General features: G+C 39.7%; 2 protein-coding genes across 3 annotated transcripts; one reads left to right on the forward strand and one right to left on the reverse strand.

Annotated features, from left to right (window-relative positions):
* The first annotated feature begins 252 nt into the window (after nt 1-252).
* LOC103723399 (pentatricopeptide repeat-containing protein At4g18840-like) lies at nt 253-3,904 on the forward strand. 2 transcript variants are annotated; one of them, XM_026800074.2, is made up of 2 exons: nt 253-3,332; nt 3,413-3,904. In XM_026800074.2, the coding sequence occupies exon 1, from the start codon at nt 296-298 to the stop codon at nt 2,036-2,038; it is 1,743 nt and encodes a 580-aa protein (XP_026655875.2). In that variant the 5' UTR covers nt 253-295; the 3' UTR covers nt 2,039-3,332; nt 3,413-3,904. The 2 variants fall into 2 exon arrangements, with proteins under 2 accessions (XP_026655875.2, XP_008812526.2); XM_008814304.4 differs by having other exon boundaries at nt 253-3,141.
* A 3,402-nt stretch (nt 3,905-7,306) lies between these two features.
* Nucleotides 7,307-8,985, reverse strand: LOC120108988 (bZIP transcription factor 53-like). The gene has a single exon (XM_039122727.1). It carries the CDS (start codon nt 8,011-8,013, stop codon nt 7,588-7,590), a length of 426 nt encoding a protein of 141 aa, XP_038978655.1. The 5' UTR covers nt 8,014-8,985; the 3' UTR covers nt 7,307-7,587.
* Between the last annotated feature and the right edge of the window lie 10,534 nt (nt 8,986-19,519).

The following is a 19,519-nucleotide window of genomic DNA, read 5'->3' on the forward strand; positions in this document are numbered from 1 at the left end:
TTAGTAAAAGTGTTAAAAAAGTATTTTTTTTTTTTTTTTTCTCCAAACTTCCGAACCAGAGGAAGGAAAGTATTTTTTGTTTCCTCTTAAAAAACTAAAGCTAGGAGCAAAAAATCTATTCTATTTTTTTCTTTTTTTCTCCTCCTCGTTAAAATTTTTCTTTGTTTTCTTTTCTCCCCAAAACTCCCAAAACGGAGGGTTAGCTTTGGCATCCATGCTGACCTCTCGCTCAAGCTCATTCGTTTTTTCCAAATTTCTTCACCTCTTCACCTCTCTACCCAAAAACCAAGTGGCGATGACGCCCCTCTCTCCATCTCTCCATGTCTCCACTCCAAAACACTCACCACTCGCCCCACGGTCTCGCCCCATCAAACCCCACCCAGCCATTGCCCTCCTCCAAATTTCCCGAACCCACGGCGAGCTCTCCCAGATCCACTCCCTCCTCATCAAAACTGCTCTCATCCGGGAGAAGCATGCCTTCGGCCGCCTCCTTCTCTCCCTCGCCTCCCTCTCCCATTCAGACGCCCTCGAACATGCCCGGAAACTCTTCGATGGCCCCGATTGCCCGAAGAACACCTTTGTCTGCAACTCCATGATCAAGTCTTATTCTCACTTCGGCGACCCAAAGTCGGCCCTTTTAGTCTTCTCCCAAATGGTGCATGAGGACTTGGTTCTGCCCGACGAGTTCACCTATACTTTTGTTCTCAATGCTTGCTCCAAGTCGCCACTCATCTCCGAAGGCAAGCAAGTCCATGCTCGGATGGTCAAAACCTCGGCTTGGGTCAGCACTCATTCGTGGAACTCCCTGATGGATTTCTATATGAAGACAGGGGAGGACATATGGAGAGTCCGTCGGATTCTTTGCTCGATGCATGAGCCTGATATTGTCTCGTGGAACTGTTTGCTTGATGGGTACGTAAAGTTGGGAGCTTTGGATGATGCGCGGAAGTTTTTCGATGAGATGCCACAGAGAGATACAGTTTCTTGGACTACATTGCTCGCGGGCTATGTAAATGCTGGGTTGCTTGAAGAAGCATGCAATTTGTTTGATGAGATGCCTGAACGTAACATGGTCTCTTGGAGTACAATGATTAATGGGTATGCGAGGTCTGGTTGGTATAGGGAGGCTTTAGCTCTGTTCAAAGAGATGCAGGTCTCGGATGTTAGAGTAGATAAGATCACACTGACGACACTGCTCTCTGCTTGCGCTGGATTGGGTGCTTTCGATCAAGGTCGGTGGATTCATGCTTATATTGACAAGCATGGAGTTGAAGTGGATACCCATTTGTGCACCGCTTTGGTTGACATGTATGGAAAATGTGGGAGGATTGATTTAGCTTATGAAGTCTTCAGGGGGTTTCTTGATAAGAAGGTGTTCTTGTGGAATGCTATGTTAGGAGGGCTTGCGATGCATTCCCGAGGAAAGGAAGCACTTGAGCTATTCACCGAGATGTTGGATAGTGGAATAAAGCCCAATGAGATCACCTTCATTGGTGTATTGTCAGCATGCAGCCATTCAGGCCTTGTCAATGATGGATTGCAGATTTTTAACAGTATTGATAAAGATCATGACATTGTGCCCACCATTGAGCATTACGGGTGTTTGGTGGATCTTCTTGGCCGTGCAGGGTTGTTACATGATGCAAAAAGGGTCATTGAGACAATGCCCATGGCGGCCAATGGCAGTGCTTGGAAAGCTCTTCTAGGAGCATGCAGGCTCTACGGTGATGTTGAATTGGGAGAGCAGGTGGGAAAAATTCTACTAGAGTTGGAGCCAATGGATGATGGCAATTATGTGCTTCTATCGAATATTTATGCCATTCAGAATAGGTGGGAGGATGTTGGTAGGTTGCGGAGGATGATGAGGGGAAAGGGAGTGAGCAAAACTCCAGGGTGCAGTTCGATAGAAGTAAATGGTGTGCTTCACATGTTCATAGCTGGGGATTGGTCTCACCCACAAAGTCAGGAGATATATATCCTACTGGATGAACTAGCCAAGCAGTTCTCTACAAATTGGAAGCAGTCACAACTTAGATGATCGCTTCAGTTTTTATGATCAGTATTTTTGTTATAAAATTTGAGGATATGAAGCTTGCAGTAGCCGAGTATACTACCTGAATGGACTCGTCGAGCTTACTGGTTCATTTCGATGATCAGCGTCAAGCAATGATATTATGGATCCAATGGAATGAATTGCCTATATCTTGAGCGGTATTCATCTGTCAAAATTTGGATAAGTGGATTAGACTTTTGGATTTATAATTCATCATTCGGTTGATTTCAATGTTTGATGAACACTGTTACTTTGCCATGAGCAAGGTTATAAACATGGAATATCATTCCTGACGTGAAGAAGTTAAAGGGGACATACCATGTTGGGAGATAAACTAATTCAGGTAATAGAAGTGATCAATAGCATAGCTCGTCACAGGGATCGACAATCATGGAAGAATCATGAGAGAGTTATGAATAGGAGTTCCTGAGATCCTTCTAGTCTTCGTTTCTTTCCATATATGATAGGGTAAGGATAAGAAGATGTTTGGATTATTAGTACTATTTAATTGCATTCTGATAGATGTGTGGAACAATGTAGATAAAGGTATTCTCAATTGGATACATCAAGCACTATATCAAGTATCAACTCTCTGAAGGCAGAACTTGATGAAGGATTTGAATTCCTTTGTGTATGGAAGAGAACTCAATTGGCAGCATGATTACATTTATCAAGATAATAAACACTTGGCTCTTGATATGCATTGCAAGGAACTCAGTTCTACACCTACAATGAGAAATTAGATTTCAAGCATCACAATATCCTTTTTTATAGATTCCCCACTAGGAAATGTGCCAAATGGAGTGTGCCGGTGGATATGGGCAGTGTTATGAAATGAGTCATGAATAGTGAGTATATGGACAGATTATTGGCCCCTCTAGCTGCAAAGACCATTGTACATCAAAGAGAACACAGAGGACAAACCGGCAAACAGAAAGATGACTTCTCTTCTTTCAGAAACCATCAGATATGTTATTGTCTATGTTAGTTAATCTCAAAGCCAACGCCTTGATAGCCTTTCAATCATCGAAGAAGAAACGACTAGCATCAAAAAAGAGTATAGACTGGTTAAACCAGCAAAGAAAAAGGTTACATTTTTGTGATGTTTATTATTATAAGACCAAGGCTTTGGTGGCTATTCAAACATCAATTCCTCTAATTTTATTCAATGTAAATTGCAAGAAATTTTCTGTGACTTGATCTTCAAAATTATTATACTAACTATGTGTTCCAATCAAAAAAAATTATAGATGTCGGCCGATAATCATTAGCTCAACTGGTTGGCACCCCTCTCAATGATATTTTTCAAAATTTCCGGATCCTATCGTATTTCACTAATAGTTGCTTTTGTTTTTTCAGTAAAATGCAAGGGACCTTGCTTGGCATCGGTTACTGTCGTTGCCTTCATTATCAATGCCCATTTCAGAGAATAAATGGAGTCACCTTCAAATCTGAAAAATTGGAAGAACGATAAAAAGGAGAGGGCATGCGTAATTCCATGATTGGGTGGAGATGAGGAGTCGTGTGGGAGTCTCCTGGAAATTAGTAGTACATGGGGTGACGCATTTCGTAGCTTCTGGTGTGAGACTTGCCACGGTTGCTAAGGTGGACGCAGGCAATGACAACCTACAATCAAAATTGGGACACGTCTGTTAATATGTTAATGGTCTTTGGATTGTAAGAAACCCAACCCATATTATTACAATTTAGGCTTTATCCATATTGTTATGTTCATACTCTGAACATGCGTAGATGTGCATAGGCTGGCCATTTGATCGAGCATGCAAAGGGCTATAGCCAGAGTTCTGATTGTATCTTTTACATGAAAGAATGATTGATCTCCTTTCACGACGGACCGTTGGGTCCCACTCTTTGTATAGATCTTAAAGCACTTCGAACTTCTTCATGCATCCATCTGCATGGATATCAAAGTGACCATTACATGATTCGATGGCAGATTCATGTAAAGGAAGGTGAATCCTTTTTTTGCACAGAGGTTACAATCTCTATCCCTAAAGTCATATTATCTCCTACTCTAGCTGCATGATGTTTGTTGGCATGTTCAATTTGAAATAAAACTAGAGTGTGGCATGCGTGACACATCTATTATTTACTTAAAAAATAAATAATAAATAAATGCTAGAATTAGGATTTTAATTTTTGATTTTATGGTTAAAATGAGGCAAGAGAGAGAATGTGCAGGATGGGAAAAAATGCGAGCAGTGCACAGACACATCATGAGAGTTTGCATTTTACGATAATATGGATAGCATAAAGTAATATATAACCATATAGATAATATAAAGGGGAAAGGAAATGAGGGGAGATGAGAAAAAGCATGATGGGGAAATGATAGCATAAAGTAATATAAAATGCTGACTTTGTTGGAACAAAGGCATGATCATGCATGTGAATTTTGCATGAGAAATATCAGTATTTAAAATTATTGTAATCTATCATTATTTCTAGAGAACATAACATAGCTCTTTTAATAGTACATTTGCAGTTAATTACAAGCTTGAGATCAGTCCACATGAACCAGCAGTGGACTGATATTGGAATTTTGGCATGGAAGAAAATAGACTCTGCTCAAGGAGTGCAGAAGATTGCATTTTGTTTGATTTCAGTGCTTCAAATTCACATTTCAAATAACATAATGAATAAAGTTCAGAAATCCAGGGTGGAGGTAGATAACTCCATAAAAAGAGTCAATATAGAAGGAACATATTTCAAGGGAATTGAAGGATTAAACATGTATAGGCAAAGGGCAACTAAAAGATTGGTCCACTAAAAATAAAACATTTCCAATATTTGCTAAAATCAGATAAATCAAAAGTTTCAAAAATAAAAACTTTAAGAAATGAATAGGTTAAAAAAATTGATAGGTCCATGTGGATATGGAGCCAAGTTTTAGGATCACTTACTCCATAGACCAAAAATGAAAAATAACTCTGCTATTTGTAAACTTATTTGAATAGTTAGTGGATCCACCTCTAGTGGATCTTCGATCAGTCTGTGCTCGGCACCGAGGTCAGGGCTGCATGGAAGGGTGTTTTCTATGTGAGGAGAGTGTTGGACGTGGATCGTATTATTCTAAAGGGAGACTCGGCCACAATGATCTAGTGGGTCCAAGAGTCGGGCCATGCAGCAGGCAGGTTACGATTGATACATGACATCCGTAGCCTTTTGGGGGAGTGCACCTCTTACCGGACTTTCGATGTCTTTCGAGAGGGTAACAGTGCAGCGGACTGGATAGCATCTTTTATGGCTCACTACTTCGAGGGACTTTGTTTGAGATACTCACGCCTCAGTGTCATCTTCGATGTATTTTCTCCTTCTCTTTGACTTTATGGGCTATGCTCACACCCGGTGTGTGTGAGGCGCCGATGTAGCCAAAAAGAAAAAATACTAAAAAAAAAAAATCGAACAGAGGCATACTTGGGTCCTGAGAAACAAATTTGAATTTTTTTTATCTGATATGTTGTATAAAATGCAAATGGGTTATTTTTTTATTCAGTAATAATAATCAGAAATGCTAATCTTTCTATTTAACTAAAGCTAGGAGAAGGAACAAAACTTAAACATGTCAAGTTAGGCATACCTCGGGTTATCGCCCAGTTATTTCAATTCCTCTTCCCAGACTGATTAGATATACAAATAATTCAGAGAATCTTCTGCCTATGTTTCCAACCATGCGTTGTCACCAAATTAGACCCTTATTCCTAGCAGCACTCAAGTATCCCAAACTCCTCAGATCCAGTCCATGGTGAAATTTCATCATTTAAACCACAAGCATAATTAACAGAGAAAAAAAAGTTACAAGGCTGCTATAATATCACATGGAAGATCCTTAAATAGTGAAAAAGTTTTCCAAGTTTTTTCCTTTTGTTTGTGTGCATTGTTTTACAAAGCTCTCGAGTATACACAACCACTCGCATCGATTACTACAATATCCAGAATAAAATTTTTCTTTCTTCAAATGAAGAAGACAATGATTTCCTTGTTCCCCTGCAAAGGTCATGAAGACTGATTCTCTCAATATAATGCCAAATCATTCAAGTCATTTTTTGAGAAAGAAAAATAGTATTGATAACTCCAAAGACAATACTTTGGTGCTGAAGCAGTAACATAGAGACCACATGGAATGAATCAGCAGTGGGGTTGTTTGCTTTGTGCATCAAAAAGAATAGGACCAGCTAGGAATGAGACAAATCAGCTTTCAGAATGGAAATCGATCACCAGCTCCTTTGATATACAGACACATAAAGCACAGCTGTAGTTTGCAGCAGATGGAAATTGAAAGGTGTTTTCAGACATTAGGACCAGATCTGTACTATAGATTTTCTCATTCCACTAAAACTAAAGGCAAGCCACATGGTGGAATCCATCTAAGATCTTCCAAAGCACATAAGAATATAACTGCTTTTACATGGAAATTAGAACAAAAATCATGATGAGTTCTGTTTCTTCACACAGTTTACAGGATGGCTTAAGTTCGGTACATCCCCACTTACCACATCAAATCTCTTCCCCAGAAAAACCTTAAAACTGATGGGGACACATGAAAAAGCAGAAGTAGAGGCATCTCATAAAAATTTAATCAGAAAGCAATAAATGTAAAGCTTATGATCATTAACTCATCTAAGTTTTGCAAGTTCATTATTTTAATCCAAGTAAACATCTTATATTGCCAACCTCAACGTCTCCTTCCTCAGCTCATTTTACTTCCATAGCCATGCTGATTAAACATTATATTCATCCCAACTGGATGGATCTTTATATTTCAATGACTAAGCTCATACCACACCAAACACAACCAAATGATTCTAAATGGAATAAATAAGAACCTAAACTCTCGTAAGATTGACGCTAGGAATAGTATATGTAAGTGCCTTGAACTACCCAACCTTATGGCACCAACCACGAACATCGAATTAAAAAAAGTTCCTATTCTATAGAAGTTGATACCAGAGTTCTTTAAGATGTTGATTTATAATTTAATTCACCTGCAAAATGTAACTCAGAAATCAACTGAAGTTGGTGAGATCCAAAATACCCCGATTAACAACTGTAGAACTTTTCCTAGTGTTCCTATTCTATAGAAGTTGATTCCAGAGTTCTTTAAGATGTTGATTTATAACTTAATTCACCTGCAAAATGTAACTCAAAAATCTAACTGAAGTTAATAAGATCCAAAGTACCCCCATTAACAACTGTAGAACTTTTCCAAATGCAATGGATATTGACCACCACTTGACACAAACTATAATGTCATTCAAATTGATAGGTGCAGGCCAAATAGCAATTAAAAGTTTCATCTCAATCAACAAGAATATCAAATAAAAGGTGATCTCTTACATTCAAAGTCTACAGAAACATATATTGCATACTCATTTTAACACCAAATTAAAAAAAAAAAACAACTACTCAACATATAGCAACTAACAAAGGATCATGCAGCAAATGCCTGAATTAAAAGCTCATTGATCGCAAGAAGGGTTGCCATCGCAGCTCTCGCATGATAAATTCAACCTTCAGCACTGGAACACATTCGCCGACGCCATGATGGCAGGGCAAGCATGCTGCCATGGCTTGAGGATCGGATCGGGTATCTCAGGTATATCCATTGCCATCCCACTGAGCTCCTCCACAAGGTGAAGAACCGAATTCAGCGATCGAAGCCTATCAGTCAATTCCATCACCTGAGTCCTCAGAACTGTGTTCTCTGAGTCCAGCCTCGCATATTGCTCGGTCAACAGATTGACCTGCATTGAGATCTGGCTGTTCTCCTCCTTCAGCCGAGCAACTTGGCTCAGCAAATCATCCAGGTGCTGCTGCTTCCTCATCCGGGACCTCCTCGCCGATTCCCGGTTCGAGAGCATCCTCTTGCGCTTCCTCTCATCTATGAGCTGTGCATCTTCCTCGGAACCAGAAGTCTGGGGGGGCGGCACCAACGACATCCTATTCTACTTAGCCTTTCAACCACAAGATCTCCGGGAATTGAATCGATTGATAACTCACGGCCTCTATCAGATCGAAGTGATCAAGTTGAGAAATTTAATTCACGAGATCACGTAGAAATGGTAAAGGAATACCACAGAGAAGGAATGGAGGAAGCAGATACGGCGGAGGTGTGCGGCAATGTTCATAAAGGCTAGAGAGGTCCTCTTAATGGAGTTCGGCACGAGACCATCGATATCATGAATAGGGAACTCCAGTGCAATCAGCGAGACGGATTCCTAAGAGCAGAAAAGAGGGTCTTGATGGGAGATGATGGAGCTGAATCGACTGATGGAATGCCAAATTCGAGCGGACGGAAGCTGGAGTTGGGGCAAAACAGCAAGAACGTAGCTTGAAGATGGGATCTTTAAACAAGTGCTGTCTAATAGAATGTGGAATTCGTAGTGGAGGACCCCAGAAGAAGAGATTCTGGAACAGGGTCTTGTGCCAGCCGAGAGATCTAATGGAACAAACCCTCGAAACACGGACCAAACCCACCTTCAGAAAGATCGGATTCTGCAACAGTGCTTTGTTTTCCAGAAGAGATAACAAGCCCGAAGATGCAACAAAACCTCCGGAATACCCAGAAATCAGGGATAAATCAGCTCAAACAGCGACCAAAAATTCCAATCTTTGGTATAATTTACAACCAAAAAGATCGGATTTTGGAACAGGAAATCGTTTCCAGGACAAGATAACAAACGAAATATGCCGTCAAAAAAAATACCCGAGCACCAAGAAATCGAAGATAAATCAGGCGAATCAGGACCCAAAAATCTGATATTTTTGAATCAACGCCAAGGCACCCACAAAAGACCAGACAGAACCTCTCTAATTACCCAAAAAAAAAAAGAGAGAGAAGGATGAGGAAGGTAATACTTAGCTTTGGAGACAAATCAAGACGCCCAGGAGGAGAAGATGGGAGAGAGGACGAAAGGGAAGCAAAATGGGCAATTTATAGAGATGGACATAGGGGTATTTTGGGTTTAAAAATGGTAAATCTTTTTTTTTTTGTGGGATTAAATGGAATAACTTTTTTACTTGAGGAATCTTCCCGATGGTTGAAGGGAGGCGCGTTTTTTATATAAAAAATAAATTTACATATATGCCCTCCTAAATATATAAATGGTTTTTTAATGAACATCTTCCCCAAAATCTAATTTTGTTGCACACTCAACAAAAATTAATATTTATATTTATATCCTCCTAAAACATCTATTTTGTACTCTAAGATGGATGTGAAAAAAAAATATTTATAAAGCAATCACGATAAAAAAAATAAAAAAATAATTTTAAATTTTTATTTTTATTTTTAATTAAAATAAATATAATTTTTATTAATAGTATTAGAAGAATCATTATATTAGAGTATTTATGTAAAAATAGTATTTTATAAGGATAAAAAATAAGTATAAATTTTAAGAAAATATTTATACAAATTTAAATTTTTAGAAAAATATTTATATAAAAAACTTTATATAAAATTATAGCAATATTCTTATAAAATTATTTCTTACAACCTATTTATATTTCAAGTATAAGACTTATTCCAGAACTGACTCTGGTTTTATTTACAAAATACCTATACTTTAAAAATAAGAAAAAAGTGCAAAGAATAATTCTCTTGCCAATAAATAATTGTGGAGTTGCCAAGTCAACAATTGTGGGCTCGGTGAATTTTTTTGTATAATTTATGAGTGTTGAGAAGTTTTTTAGAAAAAATAAAATAATACACCGGAGATAATAACAGAAGTATACATAGATAAATTTAAGAAAACTAAACTCAAAATAAAGTGGATTAAGACTATTCGTATTTCTTACATGCACCACAGAAGTCTTAATATTTGTATTCCCATCTCAAATTCGTCATCTTAATGAAATTGTGATGAATCCTGGTCTCATCTTTTCTTCTTAAAAAAGATATTATTATTGTTACTATTTTATTTAACAGAGGCTTTCCAAAACAGCAATAACCTTGCGCGTGTACGTGAAGACTACCTGCCGTCTCGGTCCCTTAGGGGGAGTTCTAAATACACCCCCCCCCCCCCGATTGCTCAGGACACCCCCCAAAAACCAAAAAAAAAATACCCAAACTAACCTTTAGTGTAATTACCATATTGCCCTTGAAATTTTCTCAGTACACCCCCCTTCCTCCTCCTCCGTCTCCTCCTCCGTTTCGTTTTGAAAAGGAAAAAAAAAACCACCCCTCAAACCCCCCTTAAACCCCTCGATCCATTTACATCGTTTAGGCGATCTTTAAAGGAGATTTAAGCCCCATTCGAAGCATGGACAAGCAACTAGTGATTTGGGACGAAGAATCGGCCGCAAAGGTACGTGTTCCACCTTGTTTCGAAAGTTTTTTTTTTTTTCACGGTTCGTGCTCCGTTCGGCACTGGATCGCCGAACAAAAGGCTTCTGTTCGGCTGCATAGTGCCGAACAGAAGCCTTCTGTTCGGCAACGCTCTACCGAACAGAAGGCTTCTGTTCGGCTGCACAGTGCCGAACATAAGGCTTCTGTCCGGCACACTGCAGCCGAACAGAAGGCTTCTGTTCGGCACTCTGCAGCCGAACAGAAGCCTTCTCGTGCCAAATCGCGTGCCGTGCTGAATTTTGTGCCGAACAGATCCTCTGATTCATTAATTCTTGGTGATAAATTATTTTATATGTAGGGCTATGCTACAACCGAATCGAGTATAATTGGATCAGAATTTGTACTGGATTACACAAGCGAATTTACAACTTACGAGGTATTATAATATATTGTGCAATTTTGTATTAGTTTAGCGAGCTATTTTTACAACTGTGTACTTACATAAATTGTTTAATGTATAGATCTTCAAGAGTAGAGAGGACTTGTGTAATTGGTGTCGTGAAGCTGGGAGGCGAAATGGTTTTGTTGTTGTAATCAAATCATCCGATGCAGGTACCATTTCTAAGAAACCCAGAATTACGTTAGGTTGTGAGAGGGGTGGGACGTACCGAACCACAAAAGAAAAGCGAATAAAGACTGCCTGTGGGACAAAGAAGTGTGGATGCCCTTTTGCATTAAGAGGAAAGAAATTGGATACTGCGGATGATTGGATATTACTGGTCGTATGTGGAGTGCACAATCATCCCGCTGCAGAGAATCTGGAGGGGCACTCATATGCAGGGAGATTATCTGAGCAGGAGACGGAATTGTTAGTGGATATGTCGAAGAGTTTGGTTCGTCCAAAGGACATATTATCCACATTGAAGGAAAGAGATGCCCTCAATGTTACGACTATCAAGACTATCTACAATGTACGTCAACGGTTTAAGGTTGCAGAGAAAGCCGGGAGGTCTGAAATGCAACATCTATTAGGTAAATTATCAGAGGCTAAATATATTGAGTGGCATAGGAATTGTACTAATACGGATGTTGTGCATGACTTATTTTGGGCACACCCTGGCAGCATTGATTTGTTCCGTGCATTTCCCCGTGTGTTGATAATGGATTGCACGTACAAGACGAATAGGTATCGTCTTCCGCTCTTAGAGATTGTGGGGGTGACATCTACTGACATGACATTTTCAATTGCTTTTGTATACTTAAATTCTGAGCGGGAAGAAAGCTATACTTGGGCATTAGAGAGATTGCGCAGTGTCATAGCTGATGATGTTTTGCCTGAGTTGATTGTTACAGATAGAGACTTGGCTTTGATGAATGCAATTCATAGAGTATTTCCTACTGCTAGACATTTATTATGTAGATGGCATATTAGTAGGAATGTTTTGGGAAAGTGCAAAAAAAATTTTCGAATTGAAGGAGAAATGGGATAAATTTATTATGAGTTGGAATGTACTAGTGCTGTCCTCCACGGAAGACGAGTATAATGATCGCTGGAGTGCACTGCAGAGAGAGTTCGGTACCTATCCAGATGCACTACAGTATGTGTCAGATACTTGGCTGAGCAAATACAAGGAAAGATTTGTTGCGGCGTGGACTGATACATGCAGGCACTACGGAAATGTGACGACAAATAGGTATCACAAATAAAGACTCGTTTAATTTTAATTTGCCTCAATTCTTATATCTAACTTTCATTTGTTTACTAGGGTCGAGAGTGCACATGCAAAGCTCAAAAAGCAGCTTGGATCAAGCCAAGGAAGTTTCGAGTCATCTTGGACTAGAATACATGGATTGATTGAGTTGCAGCACAGCTCCGTTAAAGCCTCATTGGAGAAGAGTTTATTGGTAGTGCAGCACAACTTCAAGCCAGCTGAATTCAAAGAGTTGCGAGGTTTCATATCTATAAGTGCGTTAAATCATATCCTCGCCCAATCGAAACGAGCCAATTCAGTTGGGTTTGATGATTCAAATTGTGGGTGCGCTATTCGACGCACACATGGTATACCATGTGCTCACCAGATTGCGCGGTACAGGGCGGAAGGTCGGCCCATTCCTCTCGACTGCATAGATCCTCATTGGAGGAAACTTGATATTCTGCCTACCCCCCCCGTGCAGCCAATTCAGTTGAGTTGTGATGCAGAGTTAGATTTGATTGCGCTACGATTCAAGAAGTTAGATGGGGCTTCTCAATTGCAGATGATCAAGAAGTTACGAGAGATTGCAAGTCCAGATAGTACACCTCTTTTAGAGCCTGCAAAACGGAAGACCGGTTCACGTGGGCGCGCTTCACTGAAGGTTGATACGTCTACTCGACGTGACCCATCTGCGTTTGAGTTGGTTCTATCTGGACAGGATAGTTATTCACCTGGTGTTGAGAAAGTTACCATTCGCAATCCATCTACTCAGATTCAAAAGATGACAGATGGATGACTATGCCGGACATGGGTCATCTTATAGCATCCTGCTATAATGTTGTCCTATACCATCTCTCGTTGCAACAATGTCTGACCTTCCTACCTCTCCGTTCTGTGCCAGTACCTCTTCTATCCCGCAAAGATATCGCTATCGGATTCGTAAATGGAAATCATTTTGTTGAGGTACTACGTTCACAACACTTGCGAATATTTAATTTTGCTTATTTAATTTTGCTTATTTATAATTTTGTAGCTATTAATATTTTCTTATTTCTAATTTTGAAGGTGTTCTTGTTGCCGGGACATCCCGTTCCGCCAGTAGCGACCAACTGGCGAAAATATCATCTTCCTTGTGCTACCGGATGGGAAAATTCATATGAAGCACGGATTCAACAGTTCAAAGAGAGCATCTCACCTAATGTTATAATTAGCGAGACAGTAGAGTTAGATTGATTATTTATATATGTACAATTTTTGAAAGTTGTAAATTTTTTTGGCCTCTTAGAGTCATGTACTGTGAAACTCCATCATCAATATAAATCAAAAAATATCTGTCTTCGCATTGTTAGATTGATTGTTATGTGCACTGTTATATTTGTGTAAAATAGAACGGGCCAGGCTTTACAAAGATTACACGTAAATGTACCAAAAATATATATTTTTCATTAATATCAAAGGCTTTACAAAGATTACAAAGGCTCCATCATCAATCCCTATGACGCCATCGTCGACGCGTGTACTGCTGTACGTCCGAATGAGAGGGTCCTGGATCCGAATGAGAGGGTGCTGTACTCGGGCCAGGCTCATCACCCAGAAGTACCTGATGCATCAGAGAAATAGCATCATATAGGTGCCCGGCACCTAGTGACGTAGCCTCTGAGGGACCCATCCGTACAATGTCGGTACTGATACCGAGTGCAGCTGCATTACGCCGCCGGTGCATGTCAGCATCATCATGACCTCCCCTAGCTCCAGAATGAGTACTCGAGCGCAGATGAGGAGGCTGAACTGCAACGTGCGTGATACGGAGATACCACTCCATGTATCCCGGTACGCTGTCTGATGGCCGGGTAACTGGGTGGCTCCTGCTCGCCTGGCTCAGCACGTGGTCCTCCCACCGCTCCCAAAGCTGATCCATATAGGAGTAATGTATCCGGTACGAGCCTGCTGTGGAACCTCTGTTGGCTCGCGTAGGGGCTAGTGGCGCTCGAGGGATGGTCTGAATACGACCAAACTGTCTAAGAACCCTTTCTGGATGATAGGGTTCTACGATATCAAGGCACTTGATGGAGCCACTAAAAAATGCGACGGGTATATATGGGCGATCTCCCCGAAGCCGATGATGGGGATCCCAAATAACCTGTAAAACAAAAGGTCCATTTCAGTTTTATACTATATCGCATATTAAAAGTACTGACAAACACAAGCAAATGGTAATATGATACGTACCTCATCGATGCTCAAAAGGTCCAATGACTCACGTAGAACCACTAAATGGTCCATCGTGGTACGGGATGGAGTACCGGGCATCCAGCGGTGCACGCGGGGACTGGCATCAGTATACTCGAGCGACGGGTGAGGACTGAGTGCTGGAAAATGCTCATAAATCCATGCCTGCAGAAGCGTCATATAACCACTGATCTGTCTCACTGATGACCTCGACGCAATCCCCAACTGCCGATACAAATATGCTAAGGCAGCTGTACCCCAGGCATATGTGCTCACCCTATCCAGATCCGCAGTAAACACAGATACGCTATAGGCACCCTGGTCCCACTCTTATCAGCAAAGAGTGTACAGCCTAACAAAAATAACAAATAGGCTCGTGCTGCACACTCTATCCTCTGCTGCCTGTCTCTATCAGATACAGAGTGAAACTGAGTCCTCAGCCACTCCATCCTCACAGACTGACCGCGCGATGACAGTACCTCCTGACGCGCGTCTCCAGCTGACACCCCCAACAACTCCACAAGTAGCTCCTCAGCATCCCGATGGCATATGAGCAGGCTCGGGAGAAGCAATCCTAGCACGACGTCTCCTAGCTGACGCCGTAGGTCTAACTCTGGCGGGACGGGGATCCATGTCTGAAAATATAGAAATTCAATGTTAGGCTATATCAAAGAAAATAATTCAATTGCATACATAAATGTTCGGCACAAAATTCAGCACGGCACGCGATTTGGCACCAGAACCCTTCTGTTCGGCTGCACAGTGCCGAACAGAAGACTTCTGTTCGGCTGCACAGAGCCGAACAGAAGGCTTCCGTTCGGCTGCTCAGAGCCGGACAGAACCATTCTGTTCGGCACTGTGCAGCCGAACAGAAGGCTTCTGTTCGGCACCGTGCAGCCGAACAGAAGGCTTCTGTTCGGTTGAGTGTTGCCGAACAGAGGGCTTCTGTTCGGCACTGTTCAGCCGAACAGAAGGGTTCTGTTCGGCACTGTTCAGCCGAACAGAAGGGTTCTGTTCGGCGATCCAGTGCCGAACGGAGCACTGGAGGCGGGGGGGCGGGGAGCTACCTCGACGTGGTCGTGGAGGCGCCGGCGAAGTGCTCGTTGCTCGGGAGATGGCCGGGGAGGTGGTTCCGGGAGAATGCCGGCGACGAGAGGGAGAAGGGGAGAATGCCGGCGACGAGAGGGAGAAGGGGGAACGGGGGGGTTTTGGGCGAGGGAGAAGGGGGAGACGGAGGGGGTTTGGCCGCCGGCGAGGTGCTTGAGGTGCTTGAGGCGAAGTTTTTTGGGCGGAAGGGAGAAGCCGGCTGGAGTGGAGTTTTGGAGGGGAAGAGCGGGGTTGGGGGGGGGGGTTTGGGGGGTGTAGAGAGCAATTTAGGTGAGGGGGTGGGGAGGGTGAAGGGTAATTTAGGATTTTTTAATTTTTTAGGGGTGTCCTTAGCAAATGGGGGGGTGTAGAGAGTATTTAATTTTTTTTTAATTTTTGGGGGGTGTCCTGAGCAATCGGGGGGGTGTATTTAGAACTACCCGTCCCTTAGGGCTAGACTTTTTATTATTTTCCCGAAATAACCCTTCAGTTCCTAAACTAGCCCCATAAGCTCGTGAAAGGAAAACTAATTTATTTTTCCAGTTTATCGGTCGGTGGCACCCTGAGAGAGATGAAATTCCAAGAACACCCTTCATGGCCCTAGCTCTGCTGCGGAAAAGGTGGGTTTGGTACTTTGGTCTTCAAGCTAGAGTTTTATGTGCAGCGGTTGTACCGAAAAAAAATTGAATCCTCATCGGAGGTTTTAATAATAATAATAGCAATTAGCTAAATTTTTTGCTCTGCATATAACCAAAATAAATGATAATTAGCTGATTTTTTTTTCGAACTCAGCAAGTAGAATGTTTTTTTTTAATTTTACAAAGAGTAGTAATATATCATAATAAAAAATTATAAAAAATTGATATACAACAGTAGCTAGTGTAGTAGTTCTATCTTCTCTCTTTTTTTTTTTGGCCTACCTTGCAAAAATGAAAAAAGATTATTAATTATTAGGTAGCAAGATTATACCTAAATATATATATATATATATATATATATATATATATATATATATATATATATATATATATTGTATGGCCTACCTCCCAAGAAAGAAGAAAAATTATTAATTATTAGGCAGCCAAATTATACCTAAATATATATATATATATATATATATATATATATATATATATTGTTTTGCCTATCTCCCAAGAAAGAAGAAAAATTATTAATTATTAGGCAGCTAAATTATACCTAAAAATATAATTTTTTGACAAAAAAAAAATATGCATAGACAATATTTAAACCTATGATAAGGTTATCTCGAGAGATCCATTCAATATTCAAAAATTACTTAGCAACAGTTAGATAAGTGGGTAATGCTGGGGTAAGCCAAAAAAGTTTACAAGACGTTGTTTTCTAGAATGGACGGAAGTATCTTATGAATAAAAAATTATTAAATTGTCATATTAAAGAACTTTTTATGTACAATTTCTATCATTTATTTAAAAAATGTTGCTAATCCAGTGTTTTCTAAGCAACTCATATTTTCCAAGAGAATATGAGGTGGTTGGGTAGCCTCCAAAACTTGGAGCATGAATTAAACGAAGAAAGGGATGGGGCTTGGCCTATTGCTAAGGCATTTTTTATATGGAATTATTTTTTTTTTGTTTTATCATACATGATTAATTTTTTTCTATGGTTCACTTTCCCAATAAAAAAAAATCTGATATAGGTTAAAAAAACACTCTATTTTATAACTTAGGAAAAGATGTTGCACAATTCAAACCATAACCCTGCTATATTGGATCAATCTTGCATGCTCCATGGGATGAAGCTTTTATCAAGTACCATAGTTGAGCCTACAGTAGTACACTTTATTTCGTCTTAGTATAATCATCCTTTTTTTATAATTTTTTATATTATTTATATATTCCTTAAATCATATATCAAGCGGATTTTTTTTTTGTTGGAGTTGAAATTTTGATCTTCTAATTCTTAGTACCTTTTTCTTAGTAAAAACAATTTTAGTTTTCTCTAATAACTCAAAATAGCCAACCTCCATTTTTTTTTTTGGGCCTTGCTAGTTTGATACATGACATGAAAACTTGGATAGCTTATTTGGATTAAGCTAGGGTCCTCAATCTCAAGTCGTGCAAACTTCCTCCCTATCTTGTTTATGCATGGCATTGGATAATTTTCAATCACTTAAAAGATGATCAAGAGACCCTCCAATGTCAATTATTCATGTAATGCTGACATAACGCATGACATACATCCCTATCAAGTATGTTTACATGTCAAGTTTGATGTGCCCGCTACCAACTTTTGCAATAAGAATTCCATAGCTGAACTGATTGCCCATTAGAATTCAGATAAAGTTTAGCATGATAAATTGCATGTTAATATCTATAAGAAACATTTCCAGACTTTAGGATAAGTAGCTTGAGGCTAGAGAAAGGCCACCAAGCAAGCAAGAAATTCAGTTTGCCGTCATCTGCCAAGAAAAGATAGGGTTCAGGTTGTCTCTTTCGTGTGAAAGAATAATTGATTTTTCTTTCGCAGTGTCTATCATTGGATTAGGATCCTACAATTGGCGTTACAAAAGAAGATAAGTCATTCTTTCAAACGAAAGATACAACCCGAACCCGAACCTGAACACATAATGGGATCACTCCCCACTAAAGGATGAGCTCTCAAAGCAAACCCTTTTGGATTTTGTTTTAGTATTTTTTAAGTCGACGTCCTCAATTAGCTCTTCTTAGTTGGTCAAATAAATCCAGCTAAAGCATAAGAGAACAAGAACATGGATGGACACAAAGGAAAAAGGAATCAAAGACTGCGAGTGGTGATGGCAACAAGGTATTATAAAACTTTATCCCTTCGTACGGATGATTTAATGAAATACGATTTTGAGCACATTTTTTAAGGCAAAACATTTTGTGATGGATTGCATGTGTTCAAAGCATAGCATGATAATTACTCATAAATACGAGAAGACCAAAATTCAAAATGAGAGAGGGATATAAAAAGGACCCTAGATCAAGGATCAGTGGTTAGTGTAAGTGAATCTCTACATCAAACCAAAAGCTTTCTAAGGTTGTCTGAGAAGAAATGTAATGAGGTCTAGTTGCTTATCATATTCTACCTACTATATCTTTGCTTTTAGTAGAATGAAGCTACTTTCTAGCCATTAGGTCTCCTCTCACCAGAACTACGGCACTGTAAGATAATAGTTATAGCAATAAACAAGAACTCTAAACTTGAGAAATAGAACTCTAAAATTTCGCCTAATAATACATTAAATAGTAATCAGTTTCGATGCACATTGGTTTTAATTTGTAACTATGATAACCATCATTGCTTCGTATGGAAATGCAGAAGATCTATATTAAACATATATTCTTAGCAAGAAAAATAAAAACATTTATCATCCATCTTAGCTTCCTTTGTTCGATAATGTGATCTGCTAAAGCATCTAATATAAATTTTACAACTCTCAAATGGTGCACACTTGGTATGGATTGTGTCGACCTACATATTCTAAATTTAGATCCTTCGAACAAAATTATACAGCATATCGATGTGATTGATGATTATGATCATAATATTATCGTTACAATTTATAATCATATGGTCTTCAAATCGAGGAGACTTGTAATCAAATTAATCTGTCGTAGGACCAGCCAATTACTTGCTAAGTATGAGCTTGATCCGGTCTACTTGATACTCCTTCACCTTGGTTAGGTCTTAACCAATAAAAAATGCTTGCACTCTATCTTGGCATGACTGGAGAGTTCATGAAGCATCACTTTGGAGAATAACGCCAAAATAGTTTTGTATATTATATCAAAGTTAAAACTTGAACATTATATATCATGCATGTTCTAGAGTGTAACAACTACAAAATAAGTTTAGTCCTTGGAGGAGCAACTCCGGTCAAAAAAGGCACAGAAATAACGTGGGCAGTGCAGCAGCCACCTTCCACATGTCTTTGATTCCTTTTGTTTTTTTTTTTTTGTTTGTTTTTGTTTTTGTTTGCAGCCATGATTAAACTAAGAAAGCCTTAACACAGCCTACCACCTTGTTGTCATCTTTCGTGCTTGGCCTACCATCTTGCTCAGTTGTTTGTCCAATACGGCTATCCAATATGCTGCTACCTGCAACACAAAACATGCAAATCTCCGCTTAATAATATGAATA

The sequence above is a fragment of the Phoenix dactylifera genome, unplaced genomic scaffold (genome assembly GCF_009389715.1).
Source record: "Phoenix dactylifera cultivar Barhee BC4 unplaced genomic scaffold, palm_55x_up_171113_PBpolish2nd_filt_p 001695F, whole genome shotgun sequence".
Lineage (NCBI taxonomy): Eukaryota > Viridiplantae > Streptophyta > Magnoliopsida > Arecales > Arecaceae > Phoenix > Phoenix dactylifera.

Coding starts and splice junctions, on each gene's coding strand:
- LOC103723399 (XM_026800074.2), top strand. CDS start 296: ATGACGCCCCTCTCTCCATCTCTCCATGTCTCCACTCCAAAACACTCA.
- LOC120108988 (XM_039122727.1), bottom strand. CDS start 8,013: ATGTCGTTGGTGCCGCCCCCCCAGACTTCTGGTTCCGAGGAAGATGCA.